Source organism: Pangasianodon hypophthalmus, chromosome 4 (genome assembly GCF_027358585.1).
Source record: "Pangasianodon hypophthalmus isolate fPanHyp1 chromosome 4, fPanHyp1.pri, whole genome shotgun sequence".
NCBI classification, from domain to species: Eukaryota; Metazoa; Chordata; class Actinopteri; order Siluriformes; family Pangasiidae; genus Pangasianodon; species Pangasianodon hypophthalmus.
The window spans coordinates 12,105,843-12,120,339 of NC_069713.1; the positions used below are offsets into that span (position 1 = coordinate 12,105,843).

The window sequence follows — 14,497 nt, forward strand, 5'->3', positions numbered from 1 at the left end:
TACAACTCATGAAAAAAAAGGAAGCAATCCAATCTGTGCCGGCGCTCCTAAACAGCCGGTGAATAACCCGTGCTCGTAGTTGCAGCTCATACAGCGTCGCGCCGAATCTAGCAGCGCCCCACAAAAAGCCTGCTGCAACACCTTCCAGCCCCCTTATCACTACTGCGACTGGCAACGCACCCCGCCCAACGCGCTCGGCGGCGTGCAAATTGAGCTCTCGCAGAGATCAGCCTTCACTCAATGCATCTGAAGTTCTCCTCAGCCACGCTCCTGAATGTGCACCCGGCGCACCAAAATTTACGTCACTTCCAGGATCCAACTGGACGCATTAATTAGGCGTCAGTCCTATCTCCTTTTATAGCCACAAAGCGTACCCTATATCCGCCCCTCATACAAAAAAATGGCAGATCACATCGCCACAGAACAGTGAGAAGGCAGTGACTCTCTCTCTCTCTCTATGTATATATTTGAATTCTTTAAAGTTCGCTTTACATAATTAGGTTATATTTATTTATTACACATATTATTGTGTCCTTATACATTATAACAACAAATATTTATTGCAAACATGGACTAAATCTGGTCACATTGTGTGTTTAGTCTGAAAGGACGGTTTTCTTTCCTGATTTGTGTTCCAGAGCTCGATATCACTTCACTACAAAACAGATTAAAGTGGCAGTGACTTACTGTCCCACTCAGCATTTACCCCTTTATCACATAATGACATTCTCCTTTTCATTTCAGTGTGGCAAACCTACTCCATAAAACCACAGCGGGACTGAAATATTGAGGAAAGCAGAAGGAAAATGTCACTTTACTGCATAGCTAGCTGGCTTTTCAAACAGAAAATAAAATAAAAGGTGTATTTCCGGGTGGTTAATCCTGGTTCTTGCACTAGTCAGTGTAATCTCCTCACCATGACTTTTCACAGCAGCCAGAAAACGGTCGCGTGCAGCAACATGAAACGTCAGAGCCGAAACGTGTCACTGACCAATCAGGTAGCGCTTCCTTATGAATATTAATGAGGCTCCCGCTGTCATCCTTTGTTTAAAAATTTGTTTTCAGTTCGGATAAGAACATGTACTGATGTAAAACAGTGCAGATAGAGAATTCATTTATTCATTAATTTCTTTTTTTTTTAAAGAACAGAATAACCCTGACATGTTTATTTCTAAATAAAAGATGAATTTGATTGCATTTGTGTTTGATGGAGTTTGAAGGAGAAACAGTTTGTTCGGTTGTATCTACACAGACATCAGCAGCTGAACTTAATCCATTTTATTGATCAGATTCAATTCTGCAGTAAAACTCAGTGTGAACTGTAAATGATCTTTATTAATATTTGATCTGTGACAAAGGTCCACAATCATAATGTGTAAAAAAAATTATTTGTTTCTGCAAAAAACAAACCCCAGGTATTAAAATAAACTGTACAGCACTTTAAAAGGGAATATGTATTTCTAAAATTCACCAAAAAAGTAAAATATTTCTTTTTATTCTCACCATTTAATAGATGATTAAATGTGTGAGGTGAAAATTCATTCAGTGTTAAATACAGGAGAGATGATCAGTGGCGCTGAATTTTTACCTCCTTTATTTAAACCAGGACTGAAGAATGGATAGAGATTCTCAGTGAAAGACTGACCAGTGAAAGAGTAGATATGAGAGCTGGACTTCACATCATAAAAGGAGACCAGACCCTCCTCATAATCCACAAACACCCCCACCTTCTCCACCTTCTCTCTCAGTGTGAGGGGGACAGAGGGACCAGCACAAGCCTTATACTGATTCTCATTCCTCAGAATCACAGTCCAGAATCCATTCTGAGGTCTCAGTATAATCTTCCCCTTCCTGTTACTGGACTCTGTGGCGACTCCGAGATCCCAATCAGTTTTCCCTCTGACCTGCACCTCATAATAAAATCTACCTGAGGAGAAACTCTGCTTTCCCACAACACAGACACATGGATCAAACCTCTGTGGTGTATCAGGGAGTTTCTGCCACTCGTCTCCGTGTGTCACTTGTTTTCCATCAGCAGACAGGATGAGATATGGATTTGCTGTATCAGTATCCAGACTCACATCCACTGAGAGAAACACACAGCGTGTGATATGAGTATGCAGGTAAAAAAGTTATCATCCAGTGGATCATATTCATTAGGATTTATAAGAGGATTTGTAGAAGATTAAATAATGAAACATTTTTAAATGATTTCTTGTAAAAAGAGAAAACTTGTACAGTTTATGGTAGGAGTCTGTCAAAGATGAGAAATATAAAATGTTTTCCTTCTGAAACTTTACTTTACTGATTTATTTGTGTTTATCATTTTTGTTGTTCAGGAAAAACATAGAAAGAGTCACAGAACATGAGAGAAAAACAATTAAGGAAAAACTTGATCCTGATGGACAAAATCAGTTGAGCGAGTGTCTCTAGTGATAAATATCTGGTAAGTTTTAGCTTTTGGAAGAGAACACGAGACTCTAAAGTCCATGATGGAGACAAACTGCATTTTTCAATTCTTTTCTAACTCCATGATTATAAATGTCTTAGACTTCTTTGTCCAGCACAACAACAACATTCACCTCTGAGAGGCAAAGAGTTTTATACTCATCACTTTTCCACATACATGGTGGAACAAATCATTCTTTCAGAATAATACATTATTTCCACACGATGTTTTACTAACATTTATAATCTTTCATTTTTACAAGTGAAGCTGAATTCAATCAGATCATAAAGCTGAACAGTGAAGAGTAAAGAACAGTGATTTACTCAAAGGTTTACTCATAAGACACATTTCTTTATTAATCTGATTCAAATCCATGATTGCCTTCTCACTGTTCTGTTGCTATAGTATAGGCGCGCGCTCCTGAGAGGGGGAAGCATTTAATGACAGGAGATGCAAAATGGTACAACGCATTCCAGGCTCGATTGCCTTTGCCTAGCCCTGAGTAACCCGGATGTTAAAATTGAGATTTTTCCTTGTTGAATTTCAAAGCCCGAATTTGATTGGTTGAATTTGAGCTCTGAAATTAGCGACCTGAATACAGATTTCTGAATATCTGAAAACTGAATTATTCAGTCTGAATTTGTGAACACTGAAAAAAATATATTTGAATATAGATACTGGATTTCTTTGTGAAAACATGAATTTTAAAATATAAATCTCTGAACACTGAAAGAAAGAGATAACTTGAATTTCAAGGATGTTAATTTAAATTAAATAAATACAGATGTCTCGTTTTCAGCCTTATATACACTGCCTGGCCAAAAAAAATTCGCACAATCTAATATTTTGTTGCACTGCATTTAGCTTTGATTACGGCACGCATTCGTCCTGGCATTGTTTCAAAACCTTATGCAACTTCACAACATTTATTTCCATCCAGAGTCGTATTAATTTTTGGCTGAGATCTTGCATTGAGGACAGGAGAGTTGGACCACTCCGTAAAGTTTTCTCCAGCACATCCCAAAGACTTTCAATGGGGTTAAGGTCAGGACTCTCTGGTGGCCAATTCATGTGTGAAAATGATTCCTCATGCTCCCTGAACGACTCTTTCACAAGTTAAGCCTGATTTACCTTAGCATTTTCATCCTGGAATATGCCTGTGCCATCAGGGAAGAAAAAGTCCATTGACGGGATAACCTGGTCATTCAGTACATTCAGGTGCTCAGCTGACTTCATTTTATTGCCGCACAATGAGGCTGAGCCTCGACCTGACCAGTTGATGCAACCCCAGATCATAACACTGCCTCCAGAGGTTTGTACAGTAGGCACTATGCATGACGGGTGAATCACTTCATGCATTTCCCTTCTTACCCTGACACGCCCATTGCTTTGGAATAGGGTAAATCTGATTTTATCAGACCACATGACCTTTTTCCATTGCTCCACAGTCCAGTCTTTATGCTCTCTAGCAAATTGAAGTCATTTTTTCCGATTAGCCTCACTAACAAATGGCTTTCTTGTGGCCACACAGCTGTTTAGTCCCAATCCTGTAAGTTCTCATCACATTGTGCATGTGGAAACGCTCTTACTTTCACTATTAAACATAGCCGTGAGTTCTCCTGTCGATTTTTTTACGATGTGACTTCACCAAGCATTTTAAAGATCTCCGATCACGATCATTCAGGATTTTTTTCCGACTACATTTCTGCTGTAAGGTTGACGGTTCACGACTATCCTTCCAGGCTTTAATAATGCACTGGACATTTCATAACCCAGTTCCAGTGATTTCAGCAATCTCCTTAGTTGTGTTCTTTGCTTGATGCAGGCCAACAATTTTCCCCTTCAGTAACATCTTTTCCATGATCATGGGATACGTAATCTGCCATGGTTGTTTAAGAAATGAGAAGCTACACACTGCATCAGTTAAGGTTAAAAGAATTGTTGCCAGCTGAAACATATTAATCACTGCAGTAATGATCCAATCATAGGCTCTTAAGTATTTGCTTATTTAAACCCAAACAACAACCTTTTTTTTGGCCAGGCAGTGTATGTTTCAATATTATGAATGTAATGGTCTTTAATTTTCAATATTAAGAATTCAATGGCTTTTAAAATTTCAATTTTTTAAAAAATTCTAATCTTTATGTCATTTTTTACTTCAATACACACAGAATTTCTCGCTTGATGAGAAAATTTCGATAAGGAAACAGAAAGGCAGACATTTTCAAACTCATACCAAAATAAAAATAATTTAAATAAAAACATCATTTAAAAAACATTTTTCTTCTTTTTCTTATATAAATCAAACCGTAAATAAATGTTTCATTCGCTCTCTCTCTCTCTCTCTCTCTGCGCATGCGCGGTGGAAGAGTGAACGTGTTGGCGTCGTGCCAATTTTCTTCGGCAGTTAGTGCAACCGTGTTACATCTCGGATTATTTATATTTGTTGTGTAAGCGAGTAGCTTGGTTGTGCGTGTGTGTGTGTGTGTGTGTGTGTGTGTGTGCGGGTGGTGTGCGGGGCGAGTGTACAGGAGTGCTGTTTAGCGGTTGGAGATGTGGTGGGAAATGAGAACATTGTCTCTGCCACCCGCATGAACAGTGCAGTTGTAGTTTTCTTGAATGATGTCAACAGGGAAAGCAAGCTAGTTCAGCATGGTATCGTGATTGATAATGAGCTTATAATGGTTTCTCCCCTCAGTTCCCCATCAAAAAGATTATGCTGTCTAATGTCCCTCCTTTTATATCGGATGAAATAATCTCCAAAGAACTACCTAGATACGGGCGGCTGGTCCATAAAGAAAATCCCCCTTGGCTGTAAGTCCCCACTGGTTAGACACCTGGTGTCTTTTAGGAGAATGGTTTTCATGATTCTCAAAGATGGTGTAGATGAACTAAACCTGGTGTTTAAATTCAGTGTTGATGGATTTGACTACAGTATCTTTGTAACTTCTGATGTAGACATGAAGTGCTTTAAATGTGGTAAAACAGGTCATCTTGTCTGTGCCTGTCCTGAGAGACAGAGTGACCCTGGTGTTTCTGAGCGGCCGGGGCGGGATACAGCTGAGCCTGCTGGGGCCGTTCCCTGAAGCGAACCTGAAGCCCAGCCTGCAGTCCAGAAGTCTACTGGAGCTACACCAACCCCAGAGAGACCCTGCTCAGCTGAACCAGGCCAGGAGACACAGTGAGAGACACAGTGAGAGACACAGTGAGAGACACAGTGAGAGACACAGTGGATTCTGGCTCAGTGCTGGAGCTGTTCTCACTGTTGCCTTCTCACTGTTCTGTTGCTATAGTGATGCAGGTGCATGCTTCCAAGAGGGGAGGCATTTAATGACAAGAGATGCAAAATGGTACAACACGCTAAGTAACTTTTAGCTTTTGGAAGAGACACATGACTCTAAAGAAAATGATAGAGACACTGCATGTATTTAAAATAATTTTCTAACTGCATGATTATAAAACTCTGACTTTTTTTTTTGCTTAGCAGGAAAACAACATTTACCTTTGATAGACAAAGTGTTTCATACTCATGCAGTTAATAAAGAAAGAATAAAGTTAATCTCTGTCCAAACATACATGTTCCCTGCATTACTTTATTAGTGAATTGTAAGAAGAAGATCAGTCTTTCTAAAGTAGAAAAGGGTTTAAGGGCTTTAGTGCATGGCAGTAATAGGGAGCTATAGTGAGGAGGATAAGGAGAGACACTTTAAGACTTCCTTTTAGCTGGAGAGATCTACAGATGAAAATAAGTCTGATGATGCAGTGGTGTAATGCTGATATGTACATTTTAATATGAGAGGAAATCAGAAACCTCACTGTACCTGCATACTGCTGAATCCTCTTCAGTTCTGTGGAAACTAATTACAACAAAACATCACTTTAATTAGATTTCAGATAATTCTATTGCGATAGAACTGAGATAAAGTAAAAAAAATATGAACATGCAGTAAATGTGCATATGTCTAGAAAAGTCAAATAAGAAAGTTTCTCACCTGTTTCCTTTAACTTGTCATTGAGTGTTTTAGTGAGTTTCTCATTCAGAGTCTGCTGAAGCTGAGACAGAGCTGTCCTCACAGTGTCCCCACTCAGATCAGTGTTAATACTGATCTCAGTCCAGTTCTTGGTGTGTGGAGGGCTGCACATGGAGGAGTAAATCTACAGTAGAGCAGGAGAGAGGAGAAATCCCTCAGCATGGTGAGTGTTGTTCTGTGATGTTCTGCAGTGCCAGTGAGCAGAGAGAGGAACACTGACCTGTAGGAGGTGGAGATGCTCCTCAGTGTGTGAGAGCTGCTCCAGCTCAGTGTCTCTCCTCTTTAGCACAGTGATTTCCTGCTCCAGCTCTTTAATGAGTCCTTCAGCCTGCCTCTCTGCTGCTTTCTGCTTCTCCTCCATCACCTCGAGCAGCTCAGCCTGACTTCTCTCAATGGAGCGAATCAGAGCAGTGAAGACTTCAACACTGTCTGCTTTCTCTTTCTCTGTGCTTCTCTAAAGGAGGAACACATTTTCACTTTCATCATGTAACACTGAATAGTGAACTAATGTTTAATGCAGTTTGTTCATTTCTACAAAATAAAAAGAAAACTACTGAGTGTAGCAGATATAATCTCATGTCATATTTATACACACTTTACTGAGCTTTACTGAGTGTTTGATTTCTTGGATCTTCTTCAGTTGGTCCTGAATCATCTGCTGCACATCTGTCTGTGTTTTCCCCAGCCAAGTCTGAGGACAGAGCAGAAGACAAATAATTGACTTTATTATATTTGTTTCTCTGTTTTGTTAAAAAGGGATTTATCATAACTTTCTTTATGTATGGTGTAACAAATACTGTATTAGTATATTAAATTATTATTGTTATCAATAAATTATTTCCTTGTAATTGGTCTTGAAATTTGAACTCAATGTCTTCCAATCTGATCTGAATGTCCAAAGTTGATGTTAATCAGTGTTTCTCACCTTCCTCTCTCTGCTCTCCTCCTCTATAGGAACAGTGTTGTGATTCTTGTGATCTCCTTCAGTGCAGAACTGACACACACACGTCTGATCATCTCTACAGAACAACTCCAGAGCTCTCTCATGTTTCTGGCATATGTAGTCCTCCAGGTTCTCCACAGGGTTTATTAGTTTGTGTTTCTTGAGATTTGGAATGTTATTATGTGGCTCTAAATGAGTTTTACAGAAAGCTGCACAACAATCCAGACAGGATTTCAGGGCCTTCAGCTTCTCTCCAGTGCAGGCGTCACAAAGAACCTCGGGTTTATCAGGACCACTTTTCTTCTTGAAGTGATCTGCAACCTCTCTCAGTGTTGTATTAATCTTCAGTTCAGGTCTCTTGGTGAATTTGTCTTTACATAATGGACAGTGACAGTGTTGACTCTTCTCCCAGCACTGTGTAAGGCAGCTCTTGCAGAAGTTGTGTCCACATGGAGTGGTGACTGGATCAGTGAACACATCCAGACAGATCAAACACAGCAGCTGCTCTTCAGACAGGAGACTGCTGGAGTCATGAGAAACTAGCATTGATGGAAAAAAAGTTACACATTGTTTATAAATAGTGTAGAAATACTGTAATTTGTTTCAGCCTTGTCTCTATACAGTACACTGCATCTGTAGTGCAGGTGTGAAAATCACAGAGCAGAATTTCTACATGTTTTCCTGTACTGATACGAAAAGGCTTTTTATTCTAAACTCACTCACAGCTGAAGTCTAAAAGTATTTGTTGGGGTGTCATTTAATGTCTGTGTAAAAATATTTTTGTAGAATACATTCATTAATTTTACAGTTAAGGGTATTTACAAGTGTACTGTAGCTCTTACATAAGAAATAAAACACAGAACAATGTGCAATAAAAGTAATCGATGACAGGGTTGATTATTCATACATAAAACTGCACATGCTTGAGTGATTTATTCCTCTTATACAGCATCACTGCAACGCTCCAACAATAATACATTTTTCTTTAAAAAAATTACACTTTTTCATTCTGTAGTCATTTTAAATGTTGTAGAACATATGCAAAAAAACCAAAAAACAAAACAACAAACCTTTTAATGTGGTCTCAGAGTTTTGGCCCTCACTGTATATTTTACTGTTTTGTTCTGTGTTATATTATGCATTTTTAAATTTTAAAAGTGTTGTAAGGTTCCATTAAATTAAGTCTGTAACAACCATTAAATTAATCACAATTAATCCTAATCACAACAATTTTAGCATGATTATTTGTGCTGATCATGATTAACAATTACATTCCACAATCATATGTTTTTAATTTAGCTACATATATTCAGTTATGCATAAATTACTGGCAAACATGAGATTTAACCATAAAAATCTTTTTTTAGAAAAAAAAAAAGGCAAAGGCATCTATTTTAAAAAGGCATCTATTGATAAACTATTTGTAACTATAATTTGTGGACTTACACAGTAATATTTATTGGATATCTAATTATTTAATTATTTAAATTAAATGTTTCACATCACTGAAATAAATAAATATTTAAGTATTTAAATAGCAAAAAAACCCATTTTCAATTACGTTTAATTGTTTATGCCCCAATTCTGGTCAGTATTATTCATTTATTGTCACTTTAAACTACATATCTAATTATTGAATTATTTCATTATATATTTAAATATTTAACTAATAAAGTCTGAAAATTCCTCCACAGTTACATGATCAGTGTCAATAAATGACTTTCTAAGATGTTTGTGCATTATTACACAAGTGTTATTCTTATATGAAAAGAGTGGCTTAAAGTCAACAGAAAAGACAATTAAACCATTAACTTTTTATATCATTTTTATAACAATTAATTTCAGCCAAAATTTTATAATAGTGACAATCCTTCATCAAACGATGTAGCACATCCACCATGCAGTACAAGCCCTTGTGAATTAGTTGTTACTATAGAAACAATATCTTTCTAGTGCATTAATATTTAATAAATACAAAATAATAATAATCACGCATAAGCTGTATAACTTACATGAACATGGTTCTTCCATGCTCGTCCTTCTTATGCCTTGTGTTTGTGATGGAGATTCAGCCATTTACTTCCTCCTGTGTTTTTAACCTTTTCAGTAAGAAATCACATCATTCAGTTCACACATGTAACAGTATGAGGTGTTACTGATTAGTGTGTTGGACTCAGCATGCCTGTCTGCAGTGTTAAACCTAAGCAATGACACTGGAAGCATTTAGACTGTGTTATAAAACACACATAAACATTCTTCATCTTCATTAGATTATAATAAACACAGAATTTCACTGATCATTCTCACAGCTTTCAGCTCAGTAACTGTATCATTCACAGTTTCTCACAGCAACCTGTTTTTCAGGTTTTTCAGCTTTGCTGTCTCAGTTGATCACTGATCATTAAAGACACAGTTTTTAAAACACTGTTATAATCAGCTTGTATTTCAGTGTCAGTATTTCAGCAGTGTGTTAGAGACCCTGTCTCTGTCTGACATTGTTAACATGTGCAGTTTATCCTGATAAATCCCACACTGACAAAACCTCTGAACTATAAACCATTCACTGAAGTACATACCTTTATTTTACTTTCCTCTTTTCAGGGAATGAGAATGGTCTGTATTTATATCTCAGAGTCAGTGAATATCCTGCAGTTAATTTCAGAAATTAATGTAAAAATAAGAGTTTCCTTTCGATGTGATCTAACTGCTTTTCACCTGCACTTTAGTCACTTCCTTGTTCACTTCATAGTGGCTGATAAAGGGGCAGTTCCACAATGCAGTTTGTCTCCACCTTCAGCTTTAGCTTCAGCTCTGCTCATATGTATTTATACAGTCATTCAAACTGCACATGAAATAACAGTAATGTGGTTTATTTCTCCTGCAGATTATTGTGATTATCGGATAAGATCTTTTTCTCGTCTTCACATCATTTCATCTTTGTACCAGCAGATAGCAGCCTTTGGAGCAAATGTACACTGTAAGCAATTGCTGTTAATTTATAGCCAATTTTCAACACTAATCTACTGTATTTATGTAATACGGTTTTGTACTGTAGTTAGCAATGCATTGTGGGCTGGTCCATTTCAAGCAATAGCACAGTGGCACTAAACAGTATGCTAATGTTTTAAATTACAGAACAGTGCAGTATTTTTTGGAAAATGGGTGATGCACAGTGAATATAGGAGATTGAGTACAAGTTTCACGACAAATTGGTGTAGTCTTCATTCTAAAATTGCTGTTTTGTCAAAGTTCTTTTGTTAAGTTAATTTTCCAAAAGAAAATAAAATTTGCCATTAGGAACTCGGGAGGAGATTTTTTTCCAGAAAGGTCATTTGAAAAGCAGTTTTTGCAGAGGAGGACGCACAGTTCAGAGGACATCTGCTACATATCAACAAGAAGTCCTGCTTCATCTGCATCGATCGGGTTGTGCAGCTACAAATTAGACTGCAATTAAAAACAATCTTATTTTCCTCACCAGTATCTTATTCATAAAGGTAGTATTACCAGAATTAATGTTTGAAATCAAACTGATGCTCAGCAAGCTGTTTAGCTAGTGACTGTGTGATTTTAAAATGTCACTTATCAGTGAGGCTGAGATTTGAATAACTCAAACATTTATATTTACGTGCATTTTAGAGTCCCCAAGTTTCATCAATCTGTTTTGGATCTTCTGTGAACTTTCTTAAGACTAGGAGTGGTTGTTGCTAGCTAGCTAGCTGGCAGTCTTTTGCCCTTTGTCAATACACTATATGGACTAAAGTATTGGGACACCTGACCATTACACTCATATGTGCTTGTTGATCATCCCATTCCAGATGTAGCCCAAGTTTTGTTGTTATAATAACCTTCACTCTTCTGGGAACGCTTTCCACTAGATTTTGGAGCGTGGCTGTGGGGATTTGTGTTAATTCAGCCACAAGAGCATTAGTGAGGTCAGGTACAGATGTCGAGCGAGGAGGCCTGGTGTGGAGTCTGCATTCCTGCTCATCCCAAAGGTGTTCAGTGGGGTTAAGGTCAGGGTTCTGTGCAGGCCACTCGAGTTCTTCCACTCCAACCTTGACAAACCATGTCTTCATGGAGCTGGCTTTGTGCACAGGGGGACTGTCATGCTGAAACAGATAAGACTAAGACTAGACACCTTAGTTCCAGTGAAGGGAAACTGTAATGCTACAGCATACTAAGACATCCCATACGATTGTGTGCTTCAAACTTTGTAGCAACAGTTTGGGGAAGAACCACATATGAGTGTGATGGTCAGGTGTCCACATACTTTTGACCATCTAGTGTAACTGCATATGCCACAAAAAACACTAAAGAAACTTAATGGTTGAAATGGTGATAATTTCAACTTTAAAAGTGGGTTAAGTTTAAAAGGAAAACCAGCTGATAGTGTTAGTGGTTACAAAGACTACAATTAAAACTTTGATTTCTTGCTGCTGTGTTTGCAATCTAAAATTTACTCAACCTTCAAGAAGAAGCGGCCTGTATTCTGGAATTCATTCAGAGGTAAGACTCATTTAATTTCGTCGTTGTGACAAGCAGGAGGGAGGGGCCAGGCTGTGAGGACGCACGCCTGGCACCAAGTTGGCTAATCAGTGGGAAAGAGGGATAAATGAGCGGCTTGAGATGCCTAGGCAGAGAGAGAGATGTACGCGTGTTTTGTGTTTTATGTTCTGTTTATGTTCTGCTTATGACTAAATGTTACGTTTGAGTTCACTCGGTTCCTGCCTCCTCCTTGCCTGTCGTTTCCGCCTGAACCCGTGAAATTGTTACACTGGTGCCAAAACCCAGGATACTTGAGGAAGACGCCGTCATGGCCGACATCATTTCATCTCTCGCCAGCCTCCACCAGACCCAGCATCGGGCCCTCCTCCAGCTGCGCCGAGACCAGGAGCAGTGATTCACGGAACTGCTCAAGGCCCAGGCAGCGGATCGGCAGATGCTCCAGGGCCTGGTCCAGCAGGCTGGCACCGCAGCCGCAGAGCTGGAAGCCGCCATGGCCACACCCCACGTCGCCCTCACCAAGATGGGACTGCAAGATGGGAGCCGGAAGCTTTTCTGGAACTGTATGAGCGCTCCGCAGTGGCATAGGGCTGGCCCGAGGATCAGTGGGCGGCCCGCCTGTTGCCGCTCCTGATGGGTGAAGCCCAAGTCGCAGCCCAGCAGCTGCCAGTCACCAACATGTTGGTCTACCCGGACCTGAAACGGTTGGTTTTGCAACGGGTCGGCCGCACCCCAGAACAGAAAATAAACAGAACACAAAACACGCGTGCATCTCTCTCTCTGCCTTGGCGTCTCCAGCCTCTCCTTTATCCCTCTCTCCCAGTGATTAGCCAACTCGGTGCCTTGCGTGCGTCCTCACAGCCTGGCCCCTCCCTCCTGCTTGTCACACTCGTCGTCAATATAGTTTTTTTTTTTTTTTTTTTGACAGTTGCAATTCTTGAAACCTGAATCACCAGAAATCATTACTTTGCATACATAAAAGGGATAATTTGGATTTTTAACATAAGATGGTATTACTTACTTACTGGTATTGACACAGACATTGACTAAGGCAGGTCTGATCAGAAATCTCCCGGCCAGCTGGGCAATTTTTGGGCAAAAATGAGTAGCGGAACATGGGGTCAGGTAACAAAACATTTTAAGCCACAACACACCAAAAAACATGAACCATTCTCAAAGGAATACAAATGACATACTGGCAATTTTCAACAATCAAAAAGTTCCAAGATACAGAAAATCAGGCAGCAGAATTCTACAAAATACCTCATGATGTCAGTGCTGGTTAGTAACCTAATGTTAGAAAACCCAAACTACCCCTTTAAGACTCCAAGGTGTTCTCAATACAACAACCAGCATATTAAGTATATTTTCACAGACCAGGAACAACAACCAGCCAGCTGATGGTCATCTGTAACAGACTGAGAAGGTTCCTCTCTGAATCTGTCAGCACCCACCCAAGCTATTTCTGAAGCTAAGCATGCACCCACCTCACAGGTCTCTTTTAAAAGCTACAAGTGCCTCCTCACACGACTCTTTTAAAAGGTAAAAAGGAACCTAAACAGTTTTTTCCCCCAAATGTTGCTATTGATGCAAATTTTCAAAATGTTCTTAATGATGTATCTTTTCAGAATGGTCTTAATAATGCAGTTTGATTTCCAAATGTTGCTAATGATGCATTATTTTCACAATCTTCAAACTGATGTATATTTTCACAGACAGCAGAAAACACAATGCACTAAATTTAGATATTGTACATATTTTAAATTGCTTTTTGAGAGAACATAAGTGTACCTCACAGGATTCTTAAGTTAAACACTTATTTCTTCTGTACTAGTTGCCTTGGCATTCAGGTCTTTTTTGTTTTGTTTTTTACAGTAGCAGAATTTATGCTGACACTGGCCCTTTAAATAAAAATTTATTTTGATTTATATCCTATATAAATTGTTCATTGCTTATTTTACAGATTTTCCGGAATAACGCATTTAAAGTAAGCAGTTTTACACAGTTGTCTACTGGCAACACACTAACCAGAATGTCACTGTAAATTGGAATAATCACAGAAATGTACTGCATTTAATTTTTACAGTAATAGGCTGTAAAGAAATTTTACAGTATGAACCTCTGCTGCCAGCACTGTACCGTTATATCATAGTGTAGGATTTTTTTTTTTACAGTGTAGGATTCATTCATTCATTTATGATCACATGGATCACATGCTGGAATTATTTTACTAACCCTAAACCTTTTTTTGGTGATCTTGTATTATTGTTTTTTTTTTTTTTTTACTTTGGATACAATCTTGACATTTTTACTTCTAAATAAAATAATAATAATACTGTATAATGCTTGACTGTGTTTTTGTTTTAAGGAGAAACACATTTTTGTTCGGTTGTATCTACACAGACATCAGCAGCTGCTTTTAACAAATTTTATTGATCATTTTAATATCAGGCTGAACTGTAAATGATATTTATTAATATTTGAATTGTAATGACAAAGTCCTCAATCATAATGTGTAAAAAATCAGACTGTATAAATGTCAGTGTTATATCTCTAGTGCTAGTACAGACA

General features: G+C 38.5%; 1 protein-coding gene across 1 annotated transcript; it reads right to left on the reverse strand.

Annotated features, from left to right (window-relative positions):
• Window positions 1-1,390: 1,390 nt before the first annotated feature.
• Window positions 1,391-9,671, reverse strand: LOC117596973 (E3 ubiquitin-protein ligase TRIM21-like). Its single transcript, XM_053233154.1, has 7 exons — window positions 9,436-9,671; window positions 7,406-7,962; window positions 7,076-7,171; window positions 6,701-6,934; window positions 6,442-6,604; window positions 6,271-6,306; window positions 1,391-2,086 (listed from the first exon to the last, which is right to left on the reverse strand). The coding sequence occupies exons 1-7, from the start codon at window positions 9,497-9,499 to the stop codon at window positions 1,539-1,541; spliced, it is 1,698 nt and encodes a 565-aa protein (XP_053089129.1). The 5' UTR covers window positions 9,500-9,671; the 3' UTR covers window positions 1,391-1,538.
• Window positions 9,672-14,497: the final 4,826 nt, after the last annotated feature.

Bases quoted from the DNA above. Each gene is read 5' to 3' on its own strand.
- LOC117596973 (XM_053233154.1), bottom strand. From the start codon at position 9,499: ATGGCTGAATCTCCATCACAAACACAAGGCATAAGAAGGACGAGCATG. The intron at 6,307-6,441 runs GTGAGAAACTTT...TGTTGTAATTAG, and splicing joins TGACAAGTTAAAGGAAACAG to TTTCCACAGAACTGAAGAGG. The intron at 2,087-6,270 runs GTACAGTGAGGT...TGTTTCTCTCAG, and splicing joins GAGGATTCAGCAGTATGCAG to TGGATGTGAGTCTGGATACT.